This window comes from Tricharina praecox (genome assembly GCF_024521635.1).
Source record: "Tricharina praecox strain CBS 144465 chromosome Unknown BZA05scaffold_27, whole genome shotgun sequence".
Classification (NCBI taxonomy): domain Eukaryota; kingdom Fungi; phylum Ascomycota; class Pezizomycetes; order Pezizales; family Pyronemataceae; genus Tricharina; species Tricharina praecox.
The window spans coordinates 466,872-494,049 of record NW_026250429.1 but is presented as its reverse complement, the minus strand read 5'-3'; the positions used below and the strand labels follow the sequence as shown (position 1 = coordinate 494,049).

Below are 27,178 nucleotides of genomic sequence, written 5' to 3'. Positions count from 1 at the left end.
CCAGACTCCATAGAATCAGGCTCAGCATCCTACCGCACACACAACGTACCTATCACTCCAACTTCATTTCAATTTCACTTCACTTCAACTCAACATCACATCACTGTACAGCACTAGAAACATCAGTAACCAAGTAACCAAGTAACTAAATGCTTCTCCATTCCTAATGCACCCGCCCACTCCCTTCACCCTCTATCCAACTACTTCCAATTACCAACACCACAGCGAGACACAGCGAGGCACAGCGAACTTACTTCCTACTTAACGTAACGCACCAAAAACGGAGATAAGGTATGATGTATGTATGGGTGAACAGCTCAAGTCAAGTCAAGCCAAGTCTCATCAAGTCAAGATCAAGCCGCGTCAACTCAACTCAAGCCACGTCAAAGTCAACCTAAGTCAAGTCTCATCAAGCCAACTCAAATCACATCAAGTCAAGTCAAGTTCAAAGCGGTAACAGCAACGGTAACAGCAAAATTACTCCCTCACACTCCTACAAACGCAGCACAATAGCAGCAGCAAAAACTCAAGTACAACACAAAGCGGTGAAAAAGAATACGAAAAGAATACGAAACGAAAAAAAACAGAAACAAGGTTATTACATACCCCCCCCACCCCCACCCCACCTGCCCACACCCACGCCACCACTGCCGACCGAACCTGACCAGTAACAAAAAGATGCGGAAAATAAACTTATACTGGCGAAAAACGAACACAAAAACGAAAACGAAAGTGAAAAACGGCATTAGGCAAGACAGTTCGGAACGACAGTGAGTGAAAAAGAAAAGAAAAAAGAGGAGTTGAAACTACAACGAGAAACGAAGGAATCGGAATAACAGGAACAGGAACAGGAACAGGAGCAGGAACAGCAGCGACGGTGGCAATAGCAGAAACACAGTAATACGCAAGCAGAAGAACGCGCTGTAATGCAGCAGAAGCAGAAGCAGGATGATGATGAGAAACGAAACGGAAACGAAAAGAAAAAGAAGAAAAAAAAAAGGTCCCCAACTTTTTACGGTTTGAATAAAATAAACGACAACGCTCGGATTCACAACAGCAACAACACAATCATCGTACAAAACTCCCGGCCTCATCCCCGCCCTCGATGGTGGTGGTTGGGGTAGAAGGTGGCGGCGGCGGTGGTGGTGGCGGTGGTGGATGGCCTCCTAGAACAACCCGTCTCCCCCGTTGATTTGGACCTGCGGTAGGTTGGTGTGTTTCTTTCTGGAAGATCCTTTCGTATTGGCCGCTGGGGCTGGCTGGGGCGCCCTGGATGGTCTAAGAAGAATAGGGTCCAACTTCGCCGGTACTGATTCATTGGTTAACCGACATTGACGCTGGAAGGAGGATGATGAGCAGGAGGAGGAAGGATTTGGAGACGATGGATAGGGAGGATACAGAAAACGATAAGAGGGAGGAGGATCCATACTTCTGTTGGGGGACACTCTGGCTTCGTTTCCCTTCGAAGACGTCGTGACTGCGTTGACGGTCCGCCAGACGTGCTCCGAGGTATCCGAGAGATAAGCAGGCTCTGTCGCAAAGTTAGACATGCAGGAAGCCGTCTCGCCCACCGAGTTCAACATACTGGATCGCGAGAAGAATCCCGTCTTGCCGCGGTTCTTCTTCGAAAGGATCACCTCGTCAAAGAGCTTGACCGATGGATCGGTGGCCTTCTTGGACTCCCTGTCATGGATGAACTCGCTGAACGCTTGCGTCTGCTCCAGCATCTGGATGTACATGGCGTTCTCCTGTGGCATGCTCTTGAGGAATCCATCCATGTTGAACCGGTAGAGCTTGCCCGCCTTCTTTCCGTCGGCCGTGGGAGGTCCAAGGAACTTCCGGTAGGTATAGAACAGACTGGCAAAGCAGCGGACGAATGCTGCCCGGATCTGATCCGGGTAGAATGCTGCCGAACACGGCAGCACAACCATGTGCGCGCATCGGGGATGCACTGCGACGCGGCAGCTTCCGCACGTGAACATTCCATCCTCGGGCTTCTCCTCACATATCGAGCAGATCGTCTCGACGTCATGTGGCTTGTACATCATGCAATGCCCCTCGATCCACTGTGTGGTTTCAGTGTTCCGTACGGGCTGCATGAGAACGTTCGGCATGATGGTGGATGCGGCTAGAGTGGAAGGTGCAAATACCGATGGTGCGTAACCGTAAGAAGCCGAGTTGCCATCCTGGGAGTTGCCTCCGAGAGACGAAGTCGAAGGTGACGGGGAGTGGCTGGCAAAAGGCAGACTGGGCCGCCTCAGCGTCGGGGTCCGTTCGAAGCCGAAAGATGAACTCCGTCGTGATGCTGCATCAAAGTTGCCCGACCGTTTCCCGCGCAGAGTGGCCGTCAATGTGAATCCGGAATCGTTCCTGGACACGTTTGACCCGGACGGATTATGTACCGATGATTGCGGCGAATGAGGCGACGGCGGCGAGCCGCCGCGGATGGTGCCGCTGGTGCCTGGTCTCTCGTACTTGTTGTTGATGTTGCCACTGGCCTGCGAGAAAGCATTGATGATCGGTGGCCTAGGAGCAAAATCGGAACCGCCAGCATTGCCGAAAGCCGTCGAATTCAGGTTTACCAATTTGGCGAGCATGCTCGGCGGCGGGCTCATGCCAAACACCGACGGATACTCCGACATGAACGAATCGTGGGGAAATGTCTCAACCGCGTACTGAGGCGGTCCTATCGGAACGCCGCATCGGTTGTGGTGAGGCGCGGCCAATTGGAGCAGGGATACCAACTTGCGACGCTGCTGTCTCGGGAGTGGGGACGGCTCCGTGTTGGATTTGAACATGACGTTGGAGTCAAGGTCGACGCAGATGAAGTCATCCTCCGGAAGTTCCAGTTTCTCGTAGCGGCGTTCTATACCGACGATATATGGACACGGCGCCTGCGTAGTTTTTTTATATATAATCAGTTTCCTCCTTCCACAAAGATTTGGCGGGGGTGTGTGTTATGTACCTCGAGAGCTGCGATCAAACGAGCTGGCAGGACCGGAATGTAGATTCCCAGCCAGTTCAGAGGATACATCAAGCTCACCAAAGCTCGGGATACGAGGTGCAACATTGAAGTATGGGAAGACAGCAGGATGATGCGAGATTCTGACAGTGCATATTCGAATAGAGCAACTATGTTCTGGATATCAAGCGCCCTGAACAAACTGTACAGATCTGTATTTCTGGATTCTGGCAGCTCATTTGCAGCTTCCCTTCTGGCATACAAACGAAGCTCCCTGATGCTCACTTCCACCTGCGTTTGAGAGGACAATGGCGCTGGTGCCTCTGCGCAAAGATTGACAACGTACCTGTGTGGGGAAAGGGTTGCTGTTAGACTTTGACCGAGAATAGTAACACTGGGAATGGATTACCTTTCGAGGGGCAGCCATGTGCCGACTCTCGGCGAAGATGGTGGAACACGGGCGATGGCACCGTTGGTCATCGGTACCACGACCGCTTTCAGCCACTCCTTCCAGAAACCCGTCAGCGAGGCATCCTTTCCGAGGATACCGTAAGCCCTAGGAATCCACAGGCCGGTCTCTCCGTCCGTCAGGCCCTCAATCTTCGATGCCGCACCATGTCGAACGGGCCGAAGAAGATCCGCCATCAGTCCGATCTTCTCCTCGGTGGCGAGAATCTCGTCGTCCAGCTCCTCCCTCTTCTCCTGGTTGTTGACGACTCCGGGTAGCCGAGCCAAAAGCTTGCTAAGTTTCGCCCGTTCCAAAGCCAGTCTGTAATCCCACGTCAGATAAGCTTCCACCGGGCGAATACGCACTGCGAATTCTCCTACCTTTCTCCCAAGCTCGCCGCCAACTCTCGCTCCTCTTCCGTCATGTTGTCTCGTCTCCATTCTTCGCATCTCCGCTCCAGATCCTCCGCTGCCGTAGGATTCAATGGCAACCATATGATGACGCATATTCCATGTAGCCTCGAATTGTCACCCCCAGTCATTGTCTACCAAGGCACCACATACATGTAAGGCAACGTAACACAATACAGGGAGGGCCAGACTTACGAATCCATGCCATGTCGACCGTGGCCTCTCGTCCGCTGAAACAATGTTCACATCGTTCGGGAACGCAAACATCGGCACGTAGTCAGGGAAGGGCCCTCGTCGCTTGGCCTCCTCGGTCAAGTGCTTAGGCGGGTAGCGGTCGAGCAGAACGGGTTCGAATTTTCGTTTCAGGGGATGCATGTTTGGGGAGGTATTCAATGGTTGCGGGACTGGTATCACCGAATTGTAGTTGGACATTCGTCGAGCCGTCCGTATGGATGCTATCAAAAAGACATTATTAGCCCCATGGGCGTTTCAGAATCACGAAAACACCGCATGGCGCGTGAAACTCACAGGCCCTATTTATGACTGACGGTGACCGCCGCATGGATGTGAGGTCCCGAAGGGATATCCTCCTTCTCAGTGAATTCGCCTTCTCGAGCTTTGGCGGGTCCTCGTTGAAAACCTTTTGCGCTCTGGGGTGCACCAACGGCTTGCTGGGCACCACCGTCCCCGCGCTGAACGACAGATCCTCCAAGAAGCTATCCCGCTCAGCCGCAAACTTCAGCAACGCCTTATCGAAGTCGAAATCGCGCCGCACCCCATTGATCATGGTGGTGTGGGGGGTGTTGTGGGGGGTGTTGTGGGGGGTGTTGTGGGGGGTATTGAGGGGGGTGTTGAGAGGTGTGGTGACAGCCGACGTCTCCGTGATGGTGGAGTTGCTCGAGTTGGAACCGTTCCGAACGAGCGTCGACGACGAGGATGTAGGCGAACGAGTGGTAGGCGACGCGCCGCCGCCGACATCGCCGTTGATCGAGGTAGTCGAGAGTCTATTGGTAGGCGACGACGTGCCGCCGTTCGAGGAACCGTGGCCGTTGGGGACCAGCAAGGACGAACCGTGGCCCTCCTCTTCCGCTTCAATCGCCACCAAAAGCTGGTCCGTAAAGCTCTTTCGCACGATCGGTTTCGATTCGGGGGACGAGAGGTGTTCGCCGTACGAGATCGAGTCGATTCCTGCGATCCAGAAGTAGTCGGCCAAAGGCGGATCGAGATTACCGGTCGACATTGCCGCGTTCTGCTAGGGGGTGGATGCTACTGCGGTTCGGCGGTTGTGTCTCAGGTATCTATCTCTCACTCCTCCTCCTCCTTGTAGACTCTCTTTCCTTCTCCTATATCTCCCTACCGAGGGATTGGTTGGGGTTGGGAGGGGGGGTGAGTATGTATCGGTAGCTTTGCGAGGCGAAGACAACGATGCCGATCCAATTGCTAGGGAAGGGGGGTTACGTGGGGAGTGGGTGGGTGTATGGATGTGATCCGCAAGACCTCCGGACTGTTGACTACGGTATGAAATTTAACGACGATTGTTGAACAGAGTAGAATTCGTTCACGACATTCGGCAGTAGAGACTGGGTGGCGTAATGGAGTGGGGCCTGCGACTTTCGATTTCTGGGGAAAGGGTGATAACGAGAGGGCGCCTTCGCGTAATGGTAGTGGCGACTGGGGGTATAAGGAGGGGAGAAGGTTTGAACGATGAGGAGGAGGAGGGTGAGGGTGAGGAGGAGGAGAAGGATGAGAGAGAAGGAGAACCAGAAGAAGGAGAGTGCGGATGAGACAGGGAGGTTCGCGTCAGGGCAGTGGTGGTGGTGGTAGCGGTAGTAGTGGTGGTGGTAGTTAGTGGTGGTGGTAGTGGTGGTAGCGGTTGTAGTCAAGACAGCGCTTGCCTCTACTGGCCGTGTTTTAGTTATGCGTGATGGGGGGTTTGTAGTCGAGGATTCTGCTTCTCCTTTGGGGTGGTGGTGGTGGTGGTGGTGGTGGTGGAAGAGAGAAGAGGGAGGGGGGAGGGATTGCTGCAGCTGTGCAGTTGGGAGTTGCAGCAGTTGCAGTTGTAGTTGCAGTTTTTGGAGGGAGCGGTTTGGGCGGTGGTTTGGGTGGTGGTGGTGGTGTTCAGGCTTAAAGGAGACCTACCTATCTAGTTTACTCGTCCCTCGCTCTCTGTGCATCGCTGCGTTGCTTCTTTGATCTTAGTGAGCTTTTGCAGGCAGAGGAGCTAGGAAGGAAGCACTCTGCGCCAGGGGGAGAAAGACAGTCCAAGAAAAGAAGATGGAGACGTCCAGGAAAGGGACGACGAGAAGAGATGAGGAAGAGGAGGGGATAGATTGTGACGATGTGACGAATAGACATATGGACAGCCGGACAGATTGACGAACAGATTGACGGACTGCCAGACAGACAGACATCTAGACAACCAGACGCCAGACCAACATTTGCGTGTGAGTGCCCAGTGCTGGGCTGGGCTACCGTACTCGGACATCGACCGCAGCGAGGCATGTAACAACCATACATACATTGATTGACACAGGGACTTTGGAATTGATTACATGCAGACAAAGCTGGTGAGTGCAGTAATAGATTGATTTCTTGCTTGATTGACGGGCAGACAGCAGTAACCATCATGTATGTACTATATGAGTAACTATAGTTCGCTCTGAGCATCCGTCTTGTCCTGTGCACCATCTGCAGTACGAGGGGGGGACCCCCCGGGGAGGGGAGGGGGCAGCGATATGGAAAAGGGAGCGGATCTCATCCGAGGAAAAAAAAAAAAAAAAAAAGGGAAGAAGAAAAGAAAAAGTGTGAGTCCGACGTGGAAAGGGAGTAGATCCTATTCGAGCAAAATATGAGTCTTGGGGAAGGCTGTAGATACAAAGGTAAGTAAAGCGTACCTACATGGTGCTCGACGAAAGAGGTGTGCATGTGGAAAGCGCCGCCGCCGCCAATGAAGAAATACCATTGCTCTTTCCACCACCGTCCACCGACCATTTTCGCTTCCATCGGATTTCCTTTGAGGGTGGGGGCCATGATTGTGCAACGACACCTCTGCAATGATGCTCGATGCTCTTCTCCAGGTTTTTGCACGGATGGTACATAAGAAAGGATCTATGTACTTATTTTTAACTCGCACAAAGGAGATGAAATGCACTGCCGTATGATCATGTATGTATAGGTAGTAGCGTCCGAGTGTCCCGGCTCGAAGGGACCCTACCGTATTGTGCATTCCGGGATATCGACTACCGACTGCCTGCTCGTTCCCCCTGCCGAATGGCACCGACTCGTCCACACTCACGATCCGGAATCGCAACCAGGGGAATACTCGATCCGAAATACTAACCAGGGGAATACCCGTCGATCGGCTTCGGAAGTGACAGACGCCCTACCGACCGCACGGAACTCCCGAGCGATCGTCCGCTCCGAATCCAGATGTACTCGCTGGTCCAACAAAGGTGGGTACAGCGGTCGACCTCGTGTGGCTGAACTTGCCAAAACTAGTCCAAAAGCAGCCACACCAGCCACACGAGGTCCGACCGCTGTCCCCACCTTTGTTGGGCCCACAAGACGGCGACATGATATTCGGACCGTACTTGATCGACCTCCCTACCGAAACCAATGCCGGGTGGACGAAGACTTTGGTCCTGGTACTGTACAATCATCTTGCACTCTGCTTGACGATATTATTTTCCCCTGATAATCCAACCCATCACCAACCACTCCAGCCGTCATGAACCCCGCCATAACCGCTATGGCCGAGGCAACCCGTGACCGTGGAAATTACCGTCAGCGGAGGAATGCAATATATAGTTGGAATAGCCGCTCGAATCCCGTCCACCAACACGGCCCCGACGAGAACATGACGGAGCTCCAACCGGTGGTCGGGCGAACTCCGGTCATCCCAAACCCCCGTTGCTATGTAGAAACCCACAGCGTGCTGTGGAGGCATCTCTCGGTCCCTTGGGGTGTGTATATACAGCCCCGCCACTGCTGTGTGTGGTATTAGTTGATTTGCTCGGGAAATAGATACGCAAAGGAAACAAGGAAGGAAACCCACTCAGATCGAATGCCTACCAAACCGTTAGTTACTGACTGGATAGCGCCCTCCATTGCACTGAGATAGGGATCCATCCGAAAGTCATAAGCCGTGTGCGTTCCGACGATTCGTTCCGAGAGCCTGTTGTCCCACGGAATAGGTGGATGGATGTACAGGTGGACTTCGGTCCATCCACGCTCGGCATCGGAACCCTCTTTGGTCTTCAGGTTCGTTGCGGGGTATGGCGGCAATAGCAAGCCCAGGAGAACTGCAGGTCCAATGGATTGGATTGGATTCAACAGCGGAGGTGAGGATTCAGGAAGCTGCCATGATGCTGTGACAAGTGCCGGTACCGGTAATGTATTGTGGTGGTCCTTCGGTGGTGGTATCGGTAGTGTAGTTAAAGTAGAGTATTCGCAGCGACTCGGCCGCCAGCGAGAAAGCAAAAGCCCATGAGACGAAGTTCGTCAATGAAGTTCGTCAGCATGAAGTACGAACGTTGATGCTCACATACATAACGGTAAGACGAGAAGACGCAGGGACGCCCGATCCCTGGCAGCGGCCATCCCTGTCCACCTGCAGCCCAACCCTATCTGCTAGAAGTACCGTACATAGAGTACCGTACCTGCTCTAGATGACTCCAGAAAACACGGGATTGCCATACCCAAGAAGGCGCACTAAACAGGCAAGTACCGTAGTTACGCAGAATCGCCAGATTTGCGCCACGGTTATGTGGGATGGCGATTTCCTGGGGGACGGGGAAGAAACGGGCAGCCAGGGACTCAAGGATGCAGTATCGCGGATTGAAGTGTGTTGTGCGGCGGGTGTCGTGCTGGATGAGTTGTGGTCGACGGTCGTGAGGCGAGACTCCGTGAATGGGAGAGCATAAGGATTGAATGTTTTCCCCAGAGCACAAGCCAAGATTCCCGATGTGGGATATCTACTCTACATACCAGCTGCCAGAAAGAGCACCGTACCCACAGTAAGGCAAAGATCATTGCCTCTTGGAGTATCTATGCGAGTTACTTGGTTACCTGTTACGGTACTTTGAAAGTGAAGGAAAGTGAGCGAGCAAGCCGCCTGCCGCATTGCACACACTGCACAGTTGCGGGATCGATTCGAAAAGATTAAACAACGTCAACAAGTGTCCGAATACTCTATGTGTGATACTCTATACCAAACCGCTGACTGGTGCTAAGCTACTATATACAACTCCTCGAAGTGTCGAAGGTACCAAAAGCGGATCCCCCCACATTCGCCTTCCCCGCTTCAATAGATATACAGCCTCTATTCGCACTTGGAAGATGATTAATTGCCAGAGGCACAGCAGAGTAGAGTCGAGTAGAGTAGAGTAGCTGGGATGGTCATCGACCGCCTTTGGGATGCTTTCCCCGGGGGGATGGGGTCCAGACCCAAAGCGCCGTCAGTTACCCGCGGGTATTTTGTACATACTTTTCAAAGATGGTGATATGTGAGGTTGAGGGCATCAACGGGAGTCAAGGGCATCAATAACGTCAGGGCATCTACAGTACTCTACCCGCTCTACCAATACCGCATCGCACTGCAATCAACTTTCCACCTCGCTTCCCCCCGCGCGCTCCAGAGTCCAGAGTCCATCTCATATGTAGAGTCCGCAATCAACCATCCACACTCACTGCCCAGCGTGCACACCCACCCACCCACCCTCTGCGTCTAATAATACCCCGACTTCATCTCCCAAAAGGGGGGCAGTGGGCAGTGGGCACCTTCCCCATAACATCATTAACATTAACCACCACCAAGTGATCACCGACCACCGGCCGACCACCGACCACCACCACCGACCACTGATCACCGACACCACCGACACCACCGAGACCTACCAATGCCCGTCACATCTCATCGGCCAGCCCATCTCATTCCATCTCATCTCGTCCCAACTTTTCCCAGCTTTTCAAGGTTGAAAGTACGGACTGCTGGTAAATGCAGTCGAACAAACAAACAACCTCCCTGCGCCCCATCCATTGGTTCATCCATTCATCCATCGCCAAATAATAATAATAGTAATGATAGTAATAAAATAGTAGAAAAGGAGAACCCACTCTACAGGCCCGAGACCGTTCATGCGTCTACTAGTATACGTCCCCCCCTTCCCACCGCCGCATGCGCCGAAAGGCCGTTGAGATATCATATCTGTGTACCCTCTTACACCCAGGTAGTTACCCCCAGCCCCAGTGTCCCACTGTCCCACACAACCGTATACATATCACCCCCTACCAGAACCAAGTCCCCCCAACCCTCAAGAGTCGACGTCGCTCTAGTCTGTCAGTCTGGCAGGAGCACGATCGAGTACTAATGTGTGTGGGGAGCTCAGGGGACGGGGAAGCTCAGGGGACGGGGGAGCTCAGGGGACGGGGGAGCTCAGGGGACGGGGGAGCTCAGGGGACGGGGGGAAGCGCGTGTAACGCACCCAGGACGCGTACAAGAACCCGGAGTTGACGATACTACCAGGTAGTAAAGCGGGTATCAGAGATGCGAAGGGCGATAGTGTTTGCCATACGCACGCACGCACGCACGCAGGTACTCTATGTCTGTACCTGGAGTAATGTACCTACGATACAGTTGCACCGGCCGATAATACCGAGTAACGACAATGACGGTGACGGTGACAATGACGGTGACGGTGACAATGACGGTGACGGACCGAACGGCGGACGGCGGACGGCGGACGCACAGCATACCGTACATAACACAACCCGATCCCATGCAATGCGCGGGTAGAGTAGAGCATAGTACTAGAGTAGAGTACCAGATACAGCACAGCACAGCACAGCACAGCACAGCACAGCACAGCACAGCACGAATCTAGATCTATCGCCGAGCAGTGCTCTCACTGGCCCCAGGTCGGTTGGCCGGTCGGTTGGTCGGTCGGTTGGTAGGTCGGTTAGCCTCACTAGCCGTCACTCACGCACTCACGCACTCACGCACGCACGCGGGTAGTTAGAGCACCTAGAGCACCTAGAGCACCTAGAGTACAGTGCTCGAGAGTAACTAGAGTACCTACGGAAGTGTGGTTTGAGGTTTGAACTTCCGCCGTTCCCGCTGTTCCGCACCTGCGCACCTCTGCACCCCGAGCCGACCCGGACATGGAGCTGGACTTGGATATGGAACGGAGTTTCAGCGTGTTCCTGCATGCGTGCATGCAGCGAGCTGGGTGCTGGAGAGGAAGAGGAATGTACATATGCAGATATGTAAGTCGGAGCCGCCTGACGCCTGACGGGTTCGTGCACGTGCTCGAGTAACAAAAGAAAGGAAAGGAAAGGAAACAGCCCCCTCCTGCGTCAGGAATGTAAAGTTCCTGTACATATCTTGCACAGCCCATCATCAATCCCCCAATTCGCAATTCGCACGGACGAACCAATGATCAATGATCATTGATGATCCCACAGGCACAGCGCGTCAACTTCTCGTCAACTTCGCCTCGTCCGGAGATATGCTATAGGTTTACCACATATAGGCATACCTTCTGTCCACCATAGTAGTATAGCGCAATTTCCTCTCCGCCGGCGAGGAAACAAGAAGAAGAAGAAGGACCGCGCCCAACGTCGTCCCATCACATCAGATGAGATCAGAGCAGATCAGATCAGATCAGATCATGGCATTAGGAGGTAGTAACTATTGCCGACTTTCGCCTCCCCCACCGCCCCATGTTGCGGTGGTGTACGCGTCCATCGAATCATCGATCGAGCACTCGTGTCCATCCACGATACTGCTATGATATATACTCGCGTACCTGAGTAACTGCTTGGGTACTACACAATATGTACCGGTACTAATAATAACCGCAACACTGTGGGAAATGTGGGGGAGGAGCGGGGAGCGATACAGCGCGCTCCCGTACTCTACATGTAACTGTGTAAGTACCACATAACCCACACGTCACACGTGTCGTGTCGTATGTCACGGCCAGACTGTAGACACGGGACGGGCCCTTGCAGCTATGGATGTAAGTACTCGAGACTCGAGTTACCGGTGCACCGCCTACGTGCTATCATACTGGTACTATATAGTGGTTACTCCACAGGCTATCGATGCAGTCCTACATACACAAATATCATACACGTGCCTACCGTCTACGGTAACTATTTGAGCATACAACCGAGACTGGCACATCACCGCCTACAGATCCACCTCGATCCGTCCGAGCACATCCAGCGCCGACTCCTCTGCCTCGCCGTTCACCTCCATCTCCTCAACATCGACAAAAGTCAGATGAGGACCATACGAGATAAGCAGCTCCATGCCCAAGTCGATATCCCTCAGGGCGGTGTAAACGACGACCTGCCTTTCGAGATCCCTCTTCCAGCCAACATTCTGCGCGCGGTACGAGTGGTTGAACATGCTCCCGAGGCCCAGGACGATTGCCTGTCGAAGCACTGTTTTCCCGGGCGTGGTGGGGTCGGCGGTCGGCCAGTTACTGGTGGGCGAGGAGAGGGGCGGGAGCGTTAATGCGGTGTGTGTACATAGAGGGGAGAGGGGGGAGGGGGGAGGTGAGGCGGAAGGTGCGGTACTAGCTGTAGTTTAGGAGTGAGGTGTGCGTGATGTGCGAGGCGAACTCGGCCTCGCCTAGCAGCAGGACCGGCGCCGTGTCAATTATCGTGCCCGCTGCGATGGGCGCGCTGGCGAATACTCCGCGGCCTGTGGGAATCGAGGATGTCAGTATTGGCGGATGTGGAGTGGTTGTTCGGTAACTATGGTATGTCGCATGGTGATGGAGAGGACGAACCTCTTGGTGTGTCGAGGACCAGATTGAGCGTCGATATTCGCTGTAGAGATATCATGTTGGGCGTGTTGCAGCTGCAGCGGTGGTGATTCTCGAATTGAAGATACTTCGCGTGCTCTGCCTGCTTTGGTGGGGCAGGGTGAAGGCCAGGGTTAGGGGTGATCAACTACGGACTTCTCGTAGTATAGTTAGCACACGCGGGAGCTGCAACCCTGGGGAAGCTCCCACGCACCAACCACATCCGACCACCACCGCCCAGCATGCCACGAGAACGCGCCCTCTCCGAAGTGAAGGAGCCGCACCTAATCTCTCTCAAAGTCCTCCGGTTGCTCTCCCCGCATCCTCTCGCGCACCCACTTTTTCCGCCTCACCCGCTGACGTGCGAACCAGACTATCCCGCCCCTCCCTCAGCGAACAGCAGGCGCTCCCCTCCTCTCCAAACCCTGCACTCCTCGAAGCATCCCGCTACTCGCACGCCTACCACAGCCACGATATCAATGACACGTTCATCTTCACCCCGCTGGTACGCTCCCGCCGACCCGCCGCCGTCCCCCACCCCGCTGACCCGCACAGCTCACGCTCCCGCCCTCCTTCGGCAGCGTCTACATCGGCGAGACCTTTAGCTGCATCCTCTCGGCGAACAACGAATCGCGCGTTTCGGTGACAGGTGGCAAGATCAGCGCGCAGATGCAGACGCCATCGCAGACGATCCGGCTCTCGACCGACGAGGAAGAGGCCGCCGCGGGAGCTGAACTACAGCCGGGCGGGTCGCTGCAGAAGATTGTTTCCTACGACTTGAAGGAGGAGGGCGGACATACCCTTGCGGTTACCGTGAGCTATACCGAGGCTATGCAGGATGGCGAGACCAGGGTGAGGACGTTCAAGAAGCTGTATCAGTTTGTGGCGCAACAGTGCATAATGGTGCGCACCAAGGCGGGACCGCTGGGCGACGGGAACGCAGTGCTGGAGGCCCAGCTGGAGAATCTTAGTGAGGGTCCGGTCACACTGAGTAATGTGAGTATGAAGACGAGGTGGAAGGCCACGTCTTTGAATTGGGATGGGAAGAAGGGAGGCGTGCCGGTGCTGAGGAGTAGGGACGTTGTGCAAGTTGCGTTCTTGCTCGAGCCTGGCGGGGGAGAGGGGGAGGAGAAGGAGAAGGAGGGGGATGATATTGGTCAGCTCAGTATTGAGTGGAAGACTTCGTGTGGCGATAAAGGGTTCTTGAGAACGGGGAAGCTCTTCTTACCGCCAGTATGAATGGCTGGAGGAAGGAGTTTTTCTTTTCTTATCCGTTGCTCATCGTATCCTCGATCGCACCACAGATTAGCCGAACCTATAATGAGTATCATTAACGTTTCCACCTATGCTTGTTTTGTGGGGGTGTCTATGAACAGTTGTCCCGCCAGAGAAACGCGTAAGAAAGTTCAGGCATTCACCGTGCCGGGAGTTCAGCTAGAACACTATCCGACGGGCTCGCCTCCACCGGGCATCAGTAATCATTCCACCTTCTCCGCCTGTTCCTCCTGTAAATCCCAACATCCCTATCCTCACTGATCCAAAGCTGTCGGGCTACATTAAGATACGCCATCTCGTTCTCCTCGGCCCCCTCGATCCCTCTAACACCCCCGTCCTCCTCCCAAACCTGGCGACACATGACACACTTGGCCGGGCCCGGCCCACTATTCTTCCACTTCTGCCAGCACTCGGAGTGTACGTTCGTCCCGCATTGGGTTTTACACCACACGACGCCCTCCTCCTCCTCGTCCTCAAAGTCGCAAAAACAAATGGGACACTCCCCATCCAGTGGTTTCCTTGCCACATTTGGCCTTTCTTCTCTGCGCTGACCCGGTAATCTCGTGACAACGGCGGCCGCCCTCGGCGCACCCTCAAAAATCTCCCTCAACTCGGACTCCAACAACGCCACTTGATACGACAATTGCTGCCGCGCACCTAACACCCGCATCATGACGTAGAGAACGTGCTTGCACGTACCTACTGCATCCGGACAGTCGCAGCTGGGGACAGCGCCGATGACGACGGTGTAGACGTTTCCTGTGGACCCCGCAACGGTGAAGGTCTCGCGGAGTGCGGTGACCCCGCTGCGATGGAGGATGTACATTTGCTGCGTCATGGCGCGGGAAAGGCGTTCGACGGTGTAGGCTGGGGGATGGGTTATGAAGCGCGCACGGCGCTGTTCGAGCGGGGCGGCGGGAAGTAGTGGCATTGGTGGTGGTGGGGGGCCCGCGAAAAGTCCTCGTGAGGGCAAAGGGCACCGGCCTGAGGGTTGCTGGGAGTGTGGTGAATGTGCGGGACGCGGGGGGGTGGATGGATGTGCTCTTGGGGGTCGGTGGTGCTCGCCATTCTGACGCCGTGCTGCGGGTATGGCATTGACTCGAGGCGGAACCACGGGTGCCGTGGGGGTACCATTGGGTCTCGACCATGTAGGAATCGGCGGAGGTGGACCGCGATCGGCTCCAGTCGTGGAAGAGCTGGAGTGGGGACGTGCTCGGCTATCGAACGACGGCTGGCCCGTCCGGCGGACACCGAGGATCTGCACCGATGCGTCGCTGTCCTCGCTGTCCGACGGGATTTCGATTATGTCCTCCGCTTTGCGTTTCCGTTCTTGTGGCATGTTGGCGCTGTGGACACTGGGTGGTGTGTAAGTACTGGGTAGCTGGGGGAGGGGAGGAAGGGGGAGGGAAGCGAGAAGCAAGGGATGCAGCCTGTGCCGTGACGTACCCCTGTTTTTATAAGGTAGAAGATTAGCTCTAAGTTTGGCGAGGGGGTTAGCTTAAGCCTGTCAGGTGATCATTGAATGTCACTCGCTTCGGGGCTATCCGTTTGTTTTGCTCTCGGGATGCAACGACTTTTTCATCGAGTCCATTATCGGGACTGCAGACAGGGGAATAGAAAGGGTGATGACACCGCCATAGTCTGAGACGAAGACCGGACCACGGACGCTGGGGGACTACTAATTGATGAAGTTGGCGAGAACCCCAGGCCATTCAGCAGACGGTCTAGATCAATAGGTCTAGGAGCTAAATCTTGGTCGATGTTTGCACACATTGAAGCTTATATGTGTGTGGGCCTGTCGGGGGTTTGTAGGTGATCGTACGGAGGATAGCGACCGTGACTGGCCTGCGAAGGTTAATCCATCACCAATGCCAGAAAATTGTTGAGCTGCAGCGTTGGTCCGCACGCTAGCTCGATCACGTTCCGAATGGGCTCGTAACCGCATCTAAACATCGATTCACAGTGGTATTTTGGGTAAAGCGGCGCTCCCACTCGCTCCAGTTCCCAAGTGTAAGCATGAGCCATGCTTTAATTGAAGTCAAGAGCCATTGGAGCCCGATGATGACGGTAGCGATACAGGCATTTTCTAGGGAGGACATGCTCGAGTCGATGAGTTTCGTAGGAGAGCCTGGTGGGTGCCGTTACGGCTCCAGTACATTCATGTAAAATCCATTCGACAACGGGAGGATGAGGTCATCGGTCCACCGAGCACAAAGTGTGAGCCATCCCATCAAATAACAAATCAGACCTTCGTAAAGGTTCTTCACGAGCGTAACGAATAATCTCTGCCTCCAGGACAATTCAAATTTGAATTTAGCAAATGGTGTCCACCCATTGAAAAATCGATTCTGCACCGCCAACGTTTTCGACAGTTATTCTCCTATGTTGGGATGGTTCATGGGATTGTAAGGCGTTGGATTACGGTTCTCGAGATCCCCAGGATGTTTAGACCGTCCTCTATTCCATCAAGTGCAGTAGACGCCCGTAGAAAGGTAGTCTGCTTTCCCCCCTTCGAGAAGCCTATTTTAAAACTCGTTAGATCCTCGAGCTCATCTACTACCAGAAAAGTGATGGTGGCAAACGGCGAATTCCTATGGAGGATGATTTCGGATTGTCTTTTTCAGTGGGATATCCCGTGGGGTCTTTCATTCACAAGCCACCACCGATGTTTATTGGTGATGGGATAAAGTCCGAGTGAGCGAGAGCTTATGGATCAGCGCGGGCGCTAGAGTCGTGTGTAAGTACACGACACAAGCGTTACTTAGGAAACGGGGGTCGTTGGGAATAAAAGAGCATGCTGCCGAGAGCTGAGATCGTGGAATTGTATGAAAAGGTTGAGTGGTTGTCGTTATTGTCGTTGTTGTTGTGGGGAATCGGGATGGAACTTCCAGAACACACTAGCCTACTCTAGGTACTATTCCAAATAAGCACCTATCAAGTGCTCTAGCATAGCTGCGCATTATGAATGTAGCAAACGACCTTGGTTTGGAAGGAAGGCGGCGAAGGTGTGACCCAGCTGAGATCAGACTCGTAACCCATCTCGTTGCCTGTATTTTGTACCTATTCGTTTCTTATTCTGCACAATAATAGCTTAGTAAGTAGCACATTGGTCCGTCCACGTTTTTGTGTCTCTCAAGCTCAGCATCTGTCGTGTTCCCACACTTCCTCACGTCTCGATAAGATCATCACCACACGCATCAGCTCGACATCACACACCACACCCCCTACCCCGCACTTCGCACACACCCCGTACAATGCCTACTTCTACGCTTCGCCGCCTCATTACAGTGCGGGGCCTTCACATCGCCTCGCCCTACCCACCACCACCAGCATCAGTCCACGAGCAGCCCCGCGTCTCCGCCATTGACTACTCCTCCATTCCGCTACAGGAACTGCGTAGGGAACTGCATCATCGCGCGCTGCAGACGAAAGGGACGAAATTAGTGGTACGCAATTGCCATCCCGAGGGTGCAGAGACGCGGCTGATGGGTCCAAACAGTGTATCCTCCGCCTCGAACACGACGACAGAATCAACAAAAAGTCACCCACCATCTGTATCTCCCCACGCATAATGAAGAACAAGATCAGCATGAAAGCCCTGAAGCGGTATTCGCTCCACCACGCACGTCACTCACAGCTAGAAGATGCTGACTCTACGGACAGTGTGCGAATAGCTGGAGAAATGCTCGAGAAAAATGCGCTTCTCGAGACCACCGAGGCCGTAGAGCCGACAAAGATAATGCAGACAGCCTTCTACCGCGCCCACCTCTCCTACCCGCCCATAACTCCACCGCCCACCGCGCCCACCACGCCGGTGCGCAGCGCATTTGCGCCTAGAGCGTCTGCGTTCCGTCTCCAGCGCGTCCCAACCACTCCCACCACTCCCACCACACGCGGCTACGCCACCACCGCCGACTTCACACCGCTCATAATTCCCAAGCCCTGGGAGTTTGCGCCTTCTGAAGATGCCAGCAGACCAGCGATCAGGGTTCCGTTTCTGCCTGACAACGAGTTTTCAAAGTACCACAGAAAGGAGTTCGTTCCGGAGGTCCAGCCGCCACATCGGCCGGCTGTCAGTACGGTGGACGCGGATGTGAGTGGCATTGCTGCTACATCCTCGCTCAGTCATACAGTGGAGGGCATGCAGGGAGGGTTCGGGGATGGGGGGGTGCTGGATGAGGTTCTGATCGGAGTGGAGAGCGAGAAGGGGCCGGAGAGCGAAAGCACGATTGCGCCGAGGGAGGATGATATGGGCCCGCAACTCAGCGAGGAGAAGAAAACGGCGATGAAAGTGTTTGCGGCCGGAACAGCGGCATGGTGGGTCTTTGGTGAACCAATCATGAGGCTGTTCGGGATTATTTGAGCAGTCGTTCTTTCACTTGGACTAGTAAGCTGTCGTTCTCTGCTTGTCTTTCCTCGCAAACCAGTAAAGCAATTCACGACGATTGTTTGTGAAATTGGACAGTATTTCATCTGTTCTGCTCATCTCATCTCGAGAAGCGAAGGAGGAAAAAAAACAAAAATGGCCCAAAAGAGAATACCAACAGCCGGCATCTTGTAAAATTGACCCATCATCCAACGCCTGTTAACTCGGCAGTAGAGAAATGTATTCGCACCGCATTCTACGCCAGAGAAAACCAACCGCCAATCAAAAAAAAAGTCCCAAGTCAAACAAAGTACTTGATCAAGCAAAAGTGTATTTTGGCAAAAGACTTCCCCCCCCCCGAGGGTATCGCAAAGCCGCAAAAACCGAAACCGAAAAACCCGTATGATCCATAACTCGTTGTAAACCGCATATCGTTCGTTCGTTCGTACTGTAGCATGTATCGGTCGGCGGCGGACATTGTAGGTGGTAAGGTTACTTCGGAGTCTCGCCATCACCGCCGCCGCCCCCACCGCCCGCTGCGGCATCCGCTTTTCTCTTCTCCTCAGCTGGTCACAGTCAGTTTCCAGTTCTCTGCCTTCGCCGAGCATCGCACTCGTTCTCCCATCCTCCTCAAATAAGTGGTGGCGGTGGTGGTGGGTGAAATACCTTTTTGTTGTTTCTCCCGCATAATCTGGGCCACCTTGTCCTTGTCGCGGAGCATTTCCGAACCCGATTTCTACATTCGCATTCCTCGTCAGTCTCTGTTGTCCTTCCCTTTCCTGATGGCCGAGGGGAGGAGGAGGGGGGTGGGCGGTGGGCGGTGGGAAGGGGAGTGGAGGGACCGTACGCCTGTAGATTTCTTCTGGCCCTGCGCCGCTTTCTGGGCCTTTGCGCGGTCGCGCTCGCGTTGGTTGCCACGGGTCATTCTGTCGGTCGGTGGACGGTAACGGGTACGGTGGGAGAACGACTGTGGGGACTGTGCTTGGTCGGGGTGGTGGTGGGTGGGGAACGTGGATATGTGGATGGAGGTAAAAGATGGTGTGCGTGGTAGAAGGTGGTGGTGGTGGTGGTGGTGGTGGTGGTGGTGGAGAGAGTGATATTTGAGCGCTGGCTGGAGCCAGGGTGTGGCTCGGCGTTTGGCCAGAGTGGCTGAATCTGGATTCGTGCGCCAAGGCAAGGTGCATACGAGCTCACTCGGCGAGTCTTGTCGACGAGGTGGGATTTGCAGCGGCCATTGCGATAGGCACTCCCCAAAAGGCTCAGGGCTCCTGTGAATTGGGGATAGAAACTAGGAAAGGATGGAACAGGTGCGCGGGGCTCGCCGTGGTAGGATAGGGTCGAGCGCAATTTGATGTAACAGAAGGAAGCAGTCATTGAGATTGAAGTCGCTGCCCGGTGAGGTGAATTCAACATGACGGCGTACCCACCCACCAATGACTACAAGAAGGCGACAACTGACAACTACCGGAAACCAGTCGGACTGTAAACATATGCTCTTCCCATTTCATCACCGTACACTGTAACACCGACGACACAGTACCAACTTATCATCATCATGGTTTCGAACTCACGCGCCTTCTACATCCTGAATGCTCTGCGACTCCTCAGCATTATCGCCCTCCTTCTTTCGCTCACCACAAGTGTTGCTAGCATAGTCTTGAGCATCACAACCGGAAAAGTATCCCCTCCCCCCTCCTACTGTCGTCCTTTTCCTAGCTAACCGTGGTTACACCCATTAGTTCCATTTCTCCACCTTCATCCTCCTCCTCTTCCCGACCCCCCTCCTCCTGTTCCTCTTCTTCTCCGAAATCTCGCTATTCCCCAATTACTTCGAGTACTCCTGGCCGCTGTTCGCGCGCGATGCGGGATTGGTATGGCTGGGAGCGTTGGAGGTAGCTATCGGAGCAGTGTTATTGTCAATACCCTACAGGACCCCAGCGGCCGCGCAGAAAAAGGGAGCGAAGAGACAGCAGCAGGGGATGTCAACGGTTGATACCGTGCTCCTAGCTGCCGGTATTACGGTTGTGATCGCCGGCGCGGGAGGAATCATTGCCGTACGTCTGCTCCCCGGGCTTATGGAGTACCTAATTGCTGATGCAGTGTGTGTATGTTTAGGGTATCCTCTTCCGCACGCCTACAACGCGAGAGGTCAGGTCTATCACCAGCTTCCGCGCGCGGCGGAGGGTTCGGGGCCACGAGGAGAGCGGTGCTGCCGTGGTCGGGGTGGAGAGCACGAGTCCATATCCGACTGACGGTGGGGACAACGCGGGACATGAGGAAATGCCGGAGATACCGGAGAGAGCGTATTACATCAGAAGACAGAGCAGCGGCTCTAGTGCTTATGGCATCGGAAGATTTCCGCAGGGGGAGGATGAGGATGAGGCGAGGGATGCGAGCGTGTTGGCGAAAGGGTATCGGCAGGATCTTGGGCTTTGAAGTTTGAAATGGCCATGGCAGCGTTCTGTTTATGATGCGGGTCATATGTAGCATACCGGACGGATCAGCCCAATTCATAATTCACAATTCACTTGATGAGATGTATCTCTCTCTCGAGGCAACAACCACAGTAAATTTGGTGCCAGATACTGAGAGTTCACGTGTTCTTATAGGCTTGACATGTGCATCTTCGAGAGATGACAAACTTTTTGACTTCATCGACCATGGAGAGGTACGACAAAGCTTCGAAAGTGCCAGTATTTCCTTTGTTGTGCCGATGTTTGTGGCTTGGGGGTATCGCAGGACAGAGATGGGGTGAATAATCGAGTTGCATTGAGTTTCTATATACGCTGAGAACTGTTAATGTGGTGAGCGTTGTCGTTGAAATTGACGTTGTAGTGGTTGTGATGAAGTGGGGGGGGAAAGTGAGAAGAAAAAAGTTCTCGCGTTTTAAACCGTAATTATCTTGGCACTCAATTATTCGCCGATCCACCACACCGCGCCAGCCCAACGCGTCCGCCATCACGTCACGTCACGTCGCGTCTCCCAGCTCCACGAAATCCAACTCTATCAACCTCACCTCCACAATGTCAACCGCCGCTAATAAAATCCAGAACCCCGACGAAATAGTCCTCGAGCTCACGCAAGCCGAGATATGGGACGACTCGATGCTAGTGGAAGCGTGGGATGAGGCTATGGGGGAGTACAAGGTGAGCTATGTTCCTGGGGAAGGCGAGCTTGGAGGAGCTTCTGTGAGAAACGGTGGCTGATAAATTGGGCACAGAAGTACCACAGTATCGCGGCGACCGGAGAGGATCCGAAGATTCTCGTCGAAACCATGGAGAAGGGAGCCGCTGTTCCTGTTGTTCCTGATGCTGTTGCTGGTGCTGTGATTGCGAGCAGTAGTAGTGGAGAGGCGAAAATTATTGGCCCGGTGATGCCGAGGACGGAGGATCAGGATCCGACGCAGATGGAGATTACTATTGAGGAATCGCCGCCGCCTGCTGTCAAAGAACCTGAGACGGAGACGGAGACGGTGAAGGCGGAAGCGGTAGCAGTGGAGACCGAAGCTGCGCCGGCCGGACAAGAGCCCGCAGCCTTGACCCCTCCTTCAGCCGCAGCGCCTTTTCCGTTCTCCGTACAGCACCCCGCCGGCGCGGCCGCGGGTTACGCCATCGGCGGCAGTGAGTCCATCATCCGTGCTACGAGTAAGATAAAGTCCTAACTGTTCTAGACGACGAAGTGATGCGTAACCTCATGATGTCGTGGTATTGGGCTGGGTATTATGCTGGGCTCCACGAGGGCCGACAGCAAGGCCAGCAACCGCAGCAGTAGTGGTAGGGTAGGCGGAGGCAGAGGCGGTTACTGGGACGTGATACTCCGAGGGGAGGTTTGTATCCAGTTCGGTAGGTCGAGGTTGAGAAAACAATAATGGAACTGGAAGGCCAAATGAAACATCCATCACGGTGAGGCTGTCCGTGTTTCCGCGTCTTCTCCCGGGGGGGCTGTGCAATTGATTTGAAGACGGTAGAGAGCGAGCGCTTATGCCGTTTAGAAATACAAATGGACATCGATGGTGGCTGACGGATGGAAATGTACTGGGAAGATCAAACTGTCCGCTCGGGAGGTAAGTAGCGTACCCGAAACAACACAGTCTTCTTCCTCTTCTTCAGCGTGCGCTTCCTGATGACATCGGTTGTTTGGCGGGTTGTCTGCGGGGGGTGGGTGCGGTGGAAAGGATATAAACGATGGGCGAGATATCTCTCGTTAGGCGCGTTACACCACTGGCTACAGGCTCAAACGCCAACGCGAAGATCTGATACAACACCAGAAACGCAACCTGATACAAGCGAAGCACACGACTTTCGCTCTGGCCCGGAATAATTCCACCACCACTTGCTGTTTCCAGCGAGTAACCCCGCGATAGAGATGTCTCAGCGATCATGTTCTGGAACCGAACGTGTTGCGGTACACCTGGGACGGGGAATATAAACACCTGCTTCGCTTCCTTTTTCTCCATCTTCAGTCACAGCATTCCTCACTCCACTTCTTTCACATCGAGTCAGCGACTTCGATTTTCTTGTTTTCTTCTTATTACTCTGTCCTTTGACGTAATTCCATCGTTGAACGGTGCCCATTTTAATACACATCCACGAGAAAAGAAAGAAAATGAAGTTCACAACCATATCGTTCCTCCTCTCCGCTGCCGCCGGAGTATGGGCAGAGCACCCGATGATGGCGGAGTCAGTCGTGGCCCCGCCGGTAATGGTCCACTCCGTCGTGACCCCACCAGCAATGGTCCACTCCGTCGTAACCGTCACCGCTCCGGCCGCACACGTCATGACAACCGTCATGGCAATGGAGTCCGCCGAGGAAAACATTATGACCACCACGGCGGCGATGGTTCACACCACAACCGCCGAGGCCGCCGTCGCAGCGGCGGCCACACACACCGTACTTCCCCCCACCCTCAACCCTCTCCTTCCGGATTTGTTCACCCCGCTAACACCGATCTCAGGTTGTAGTCGGCGGCACCGCAGGCCTGGTCTACGATCCTTCCGAAGTCACCGCCGCCGTCGGCGACGTGGTGAAGTTCGTCATGCTCATGAAGAACCACACGGTAACGCAGAGCACATTCGACACGCCGTGTGTGCGGATGGTGGGCGGAGTCGACAGCGGGTTCATCCCAAATGCGGAGTCCGATGCCGCAACTGCGCCCACGTTCGAGTATGCCGTCGGCACGACGGATGCGACCTGTAAGCCACCCACCCCATTGCTAAAGTGATCCGGAGTGTGTGAGACTGACGGGAAAAAAAACAGGGTGGTACTGCCGACAACGCACCGGCACGCACTGCGGCAAGGGCATGGTCTTCGCGATCAACCCGACAGCCGAGAAGAGTTTCGTAGCGTTCAAAGACAAGGCGATCGCGCAAAACGGCACCGATGCCGCAGCGACCACTGCACCGCCCCCAGCGTCGGTGCCAGTAACGCTGACCGTCGACAACGGCAATGCCCCACCGGCGTCCACCACCTCGGTCGCCCTCATCGCCCAACCTACCGCCACCATGATCGCCCCCGGATGGAATAATCAGCCGAACGCCGGCGCCTGCAGCTGCGCTTGCTTCTGTGGTGTTGGAGCGTTTCCCGCGGGCGACGGCGTGGGCGCCTATGGCGGGTATGCGGGGAGCTTGCCGGCGCCGTGGGGGTAGAGCTTGTGAAGGCAAGGGGGAGGACGAGGACGATGTATGGTTGTAATTGGGTGGATGGATGGTTGTTTTTACTCCTATATAGTGAGCTGGAATCTTGTACTGGGAATCGAATGGTAGTGGGCGTTTTGTTTGCTTGTAATTATGTTAGTCAATCATTGAGGATCACTCTGTACTAAGCTACTGGCAGCCGTGAAGATCTCGTTCTCGTTCCACATTTTTCATTCAGCTCTCTAGAGGAGGCGTGGACTTAAGATTTGGAGAAGCATAAGCTCCTTCACCCTCAATTCTATTTGGTATGGCCACCTATACATCAACCCGATTTCTTTCAAAAGGTAGTTCCAAGACCGGGTGGCAGTCCATGACCCGCCCAGCTCCTTCTCCCCCAAGCAGCAAGTTTCTGTCCCGGGCTACCTGTTAGTCAATCATCGAGGATCACTTTGTACCAAGCTACCGGCAGCCGTGAGGATCTCATTCCACATTTGAGGGGTGGATTTGGGAATTTAGAGAGAAGGGCATAAGCTCCATCGCCCTCCATTCGGTGTCGGTTATGGTTATACTAGAACATCAATCCAATTTCTTTCAGTAGTTCCAAGACCGCGTGACAGTCAATGACACCTCAAAACAGCAAGTTTCTGTCCTGGGCTACCCATTCACGCACCCTATCTAAGTAAACACGGATCCACCGCTGCCTCTAAACGCTCATTCAACCGACATCGAATATTACCCACCTCTATTCACCAACTCCGCGCGAGTGATATGACAAGTAAAATCGCTCACCAAACTACCTGGGTGGGTATTTCACGTCATAATCCGGGGAGCATAGTGCTTACCCCGCGGTACCTACTGTATAGTCAAGGGGGGGAGGGGGGCAAAACAAATTGTAGTGCTAACGTATCTTTAAGAAAATGCTAGTGATATCGTATCAGTACAGTCTAAATACGTATTTTTTATGCCCTTATACGATATCAATATGCGTCCTGTGGGAAACAAGCGTATTTTCTACCCCCCCCCCCCCCCTTGACTATACAGTATGTACGACCATGTCCCAACCACATCTGATCTACCGTATAAATGCTCCCACCCCGTCAGAGGTGCCGTACTCGGTCAAATGGAGGGTTTGCGGTGCTGGTTATGAGTGACCGGTCGAAAGCCGGCCGACCGAGATCATGCATATGATACGGTCCGAGACCCAGCGGAAACGCTCGTGATAACCGGTCAGAGGTCTTGAGGCTCGAGAATCTCGAGAATCGGCCCACCCTGGCGGATAGAGAGAGAGATCTTCCTGTTTTATTTCGCATGCAGCCTATCTAGAACCCTGGCGGATAGATGGAGCACCACCGCCACCAAGAGAGGCCAGACCGAGTGCTCCACCATGACAGATAACCATCATTTCGCTTCTTCCTTCAAATTTCACATGCGGAAATCCAACCACCCACTCTACCTAGGTACTCTACCTAGGTACATATAGTTCGATTAGAGACATCACCCATCGCCCGGAGCCAATTATCCCGCTGCCCCGGCCAGCCGCCTTGTTATAGTACATACACTCCGGCCATCTCCCCGACTCCGAAACGGGGCTGAAACCGGCAATGCGGCACCCGTCAGTCAGTCAATCATTCAGTCAGTCTATCGGCTCATCCTCGCTCCCTCCTCGCCCCCTCCCCACTCCTCCATCCTCGCCCAGTCGGCAGGCGGTTGGGCAAGCATGATCCCCGGACCCCGAAGCCCGGGGCTGGCCACTGGGTTATTCACGGTCTAGCACTCGCGTATAGTAGTACCGCGCACTGCGTACCGACGGAGTGGGTACGGCCTACGGGGGTACCTGGTGGAGGGGGGGGGGAGGGGGGAAGAGTAGGGCTTCCCCAGACGAGTGTTCCGAGCCCATGACGCGGTGTTCCTGGTACCGGTACCTTCGAGAGCAGCGGCAGCCTTAAACCGCCCTCTATATAGGTGGGACTGAGTGGGGTCTGGTGGGGTGGGATGGGATGGGATGGGATGGGGTGGGGTGGGGTGGGGTGGGGTGGACCGTCTGCTGGTGGGCCGTGGTGGACCGTGGGTGTTCGCCGGTGGGTTGTTCGCCGGTGGGTTGTCCAGGCTCCGGTGAAGGCGAGATGAAGCCGCGAAGCATGGTAGCGGTAGTAACTCCTTCCGGAGGACTTCCGAAAGCGGTCCGTATTCGCCGCCCGCCGCCGCCGCCGTCCGCCTTCTGTTGCTGCTGTCATCATCGGCGTCATCATTCGGCGTCGGCGTCGGGGAAAAAGAAAAACTACTAGTACTGGTACAGACCAGCCGCAGCTCACGAGCGGATGTGCATTGTGCGTGGAACGGGGCCTTATTTTTTTTTTGGCTTTTTGTTTCTTTTGTTTGTCTTTTGTTTTTTGTTTTTTGTTTTTCTTTTTTTCTCGCTTTTCCTCAATCGCATCATCGTATCATCGTGGACCCGTGGCACAGAAATGTGCAGAGTAGAGCAGAGTAAAGTTTTTACCTTCTCTCCGGAGTCCGCATGCAGCCATCCGGATTCCGACCTGGGTCCTGGTGGCGGGGGGAAACAAAAACAAAACAAACCGTAAACAAACCGTAAACCTACTCTACACAGTGACACAGGTAGGTGATCCGTAACAGGGAGGTGTACGAGCATTGAGGATTGAGCACGGACGCAAATAAACGATGCATGCATGCCGCGATGCAGCGATGCAGCGATTAGTTAAAACCTAACTTAAGGTCGGTCCTGTCGGAGACTCGGAGACTCGGAGACTCGGATGAGGATGAGGGTGGGGGAGGGAGGGGGGCGCGTGCCAGTGCTGTGGGACGCGACACTGGGATGTTTCACTGCGTCTGTCTGGAGTCTCGAGAGTGCAAGAAAATGTTGGGGCCAAAATGCAAAATTCGAAATAATGTTTGCGTAGGGCAAGCCACATTCCGGCCCAATCCATGTACAGTACACTCGCATGCAGCATATCAGACAGCATACATATCAGACAGCATATATGGCAGACAAACATCCGAGAGCCCAGTGCGAGGTAAGACGTTCCGCGGAGGCAGGGCGATCCGATGCGGTTGTGGTTGTGGTTGCGGTGGTGGTGGTGGTGGTGGTGGTGGTGGTGGTGGTGGTCACTGGTGATGCTGGTGGTGGTGGTGGTTGCGGCGGTGGTCACTGGTGATGGTGATGACTGGTGGTGATGACCCACCGCCCTTGCAGCAAAGCAGCTCAGCCCAGCCCAACCCAACCAGAGGCTGCAGATCACTCTGCTCTCTCCAG

General features: G+C 54.4%; 9 protein-coding genes across 9 annotated transcripts; 5 read left to right on the top strand and 4 right to left on the bottom strand.

Annotated features, from left to right (window-relative positions):
• Positions 1 to 1,204: 1,204 nt before the first annotated feature.
• On the bottom strand, positions 1,205 to 5,195 carry BZA05DRAFT_150360 (AEX-3 domain-containing protein). Its single transcript, XM_051479000.1, has 8 exons — positions 4,349 to 5,195; positions 4,016 to 4,275; positions 3,791 to 3,954; positions 3,372 to 3,731; positions 2,966 to 3,308; positions 1,586 to 2,894; positions 1,430 to 1,531; positions 1,205 to 1,337 (listed from the first exon to the last, which is right to left on the bottom strand). Exons 1-8 carry the CDS (start codon positions 5,058 to 5,060, stop codon positions 1,315 to 1,317), a joined length of 3,273 nt encoding a protein of 1,090 aa, XP_051336397.1. The 5' UTR covers positions 5,061 to 5,195; the 3' UTR covers positions 1,205 to 1,314.
• Positions 5,196 to 11,804: 6,609 nt separating this feature from the next.
• Positions 11,805 to 12,789, bottom strand: BZA05DRAFT_408510 (uncharacterized protein). The gene is made up of 3 exons (XM_051484717.1): positions 12,619 to 12,789; positions 12,404 to 12,530; positions 11,805 to 12,309 (listed from the first exon to the last, which is right to left on the bottom strand). The coding sequence occupies exons 1-3, from the start codon at positions 12,671 to 12,673 to the stop codon at positions 12,012 to 12,014; spliced, it is 480 nt and encodes a 159-aa protein (XP_051336396.1). The 5' UTR covers positions 12,674 to 12,789; the 3' UTR covers positions 11,805 to 12,011.
• An 86-nt stretch (positions 12,790 to 12,875) lies between these two features.
• BZA05DRAFT_342497 (uncharacterized protein) lies at positions 12,876 to 13,872 on the top strand (the record flags this gene model as incomplete). Its single annotated transcript, XM_051481031.1, has 3 exons — positions 12,876 to 12,940; positions 13,006 to 13,138; positions 13,189 to 13,872. The coding sequence occupies 3 exons, from the start codon at positions 12,876 to 12,878 to the stop codon at positions 13,870 to 13,872; spliced, it is 882 nt and encodes a 293-aa protein (XP_051336395.1).
• Positions 13,873 to 14,104: 232 nt separating this feature from the next.
• BZA05DRAFT_342557 (uncharacterized protein) lies at positions 14,105 to 14,839 on the bottom strand (the record flags this gene model as incomplete). Its single annotated transcript, XM_051481035.1, has 1 exon — positions 14,105 to 14,839. The coding sequence occupies one exon, from the start codon at positions 14,837 to 14,839 to the stop codon at positions 14,105 to 14,107; it is 735 nt and encodes a 244-aa protein (XP_051336394.1).
• Positions 14,840 to 17,077: 2,238 nt separating this feature from the next.
• Positions 17,078 to 18,355, top strand: BZA05DRAFT_408500 (uncharacterized protein). Its single transcript, XM_051484716.1, has 3 exons — positions 17,078 to 17,354; positions 17,408 to 17,514; positions 17,572 to 18,355. Exons 1-3 carry the CDS (start codon positions 17,163 to 17,165, stop codon positions 18,269 to 18,271), a joined length of 999 nt encoding a protein of 332 aa, XP_051336393.1. The 5' UTR covers positions 17,078 to 17,162; the 3' UTR covers positions 18,272 to 18,355.
• On the bottom strand, positions 18,356 to 19,356 carry BZA05DRAFT_408498 (uncharacterized protein). Its single transcript, XM_051484715.1, has 3 exons — positions 19,122 to 19,356; positions 18,941 to 19,010; positions 18,356 to 18,840 (listed from the first exon to the last, which is right to left on the bottom strand). The coding sequence occupies exons 1-3, from the start codon at positions 19,197 to 19,199 to the stop codon at positions 18,767 to 18,769; spliced, it is 222 nt and encodes a 73-aa protein (XP_051336392.1). The 5' UTR covers positions 19,200 to 19,356; the 3' UTR covers positions 18,356 to 18,766.
• A 341-nt stretch (positions 19,357 to 19,697) lies between these two features.
• On the top strand, positions 19,698 to 21,124 carry BZA05DRAFT_408490 (uncharacterized protein). The gene is made up of 3 exons (XM_051484714.1): positions 19,698 to 19,952; positions 20,014 to 20,328; positions 20,390 to 21,124. Exons 1-3 carry the CDS (start codon positions 19,830 to 19,832, stop codon positions 20,708 to 20,710), a joined length of 759 nt encoding a protein of 252 aa, XP_051336391.1. The 5' UTR covers positions 19,698 to 19,829; the 3' UTR covers positions 20,711 to 21,124.
• Positions 21,125 to 21,163: 39 nt separating this feature from the next.
• On the top strand, positions 21,164 to 22,187 carry BZA05DRAFT_150123 (uncharacterized protein). The gene is made up of 3 exons (XM_051478999.1): positions 21,164 to 21,420; positions 21,495 to 21,894; positions 21,945 to 22,187. Exons 1-3 carry the CDS (start codon positions 21,298 to 21,300, stop codon positions 22,043 to 22,045), a joined length of 624 nt encoding a protein of 207 aa, XP_051336390.1. The 5' UTR covers positions 21,164 to 21,297; the 3' UTR covers positions 22,046 to 22,187.
• Positions 22,188 to 22,879: 692 nt separating this feature from the next.
• BZA05DRAFT_448010 (uncharacterized protein) lies at positions 22,880 to 23,919 on the top strand (the record flags this gene model as incomplete). Its single annotated transcript, XM_051487213.1, has 3 exons — positions 22,880 to 23,164; positions 23,229 to 23,466; positions 23,531 to 23,919. The coding sequence occupies 3 exons, from the start codon at positions 22,880 to 22,882 to the stop codon at positions 23,917 to 23,919; spliced, it is 912 nt and encodes a 303-aa protein (XP_051336389.1).
• Between the last annotated feature and the right edge of the window lie 3,259 nt (positions 23,920 to 27,178).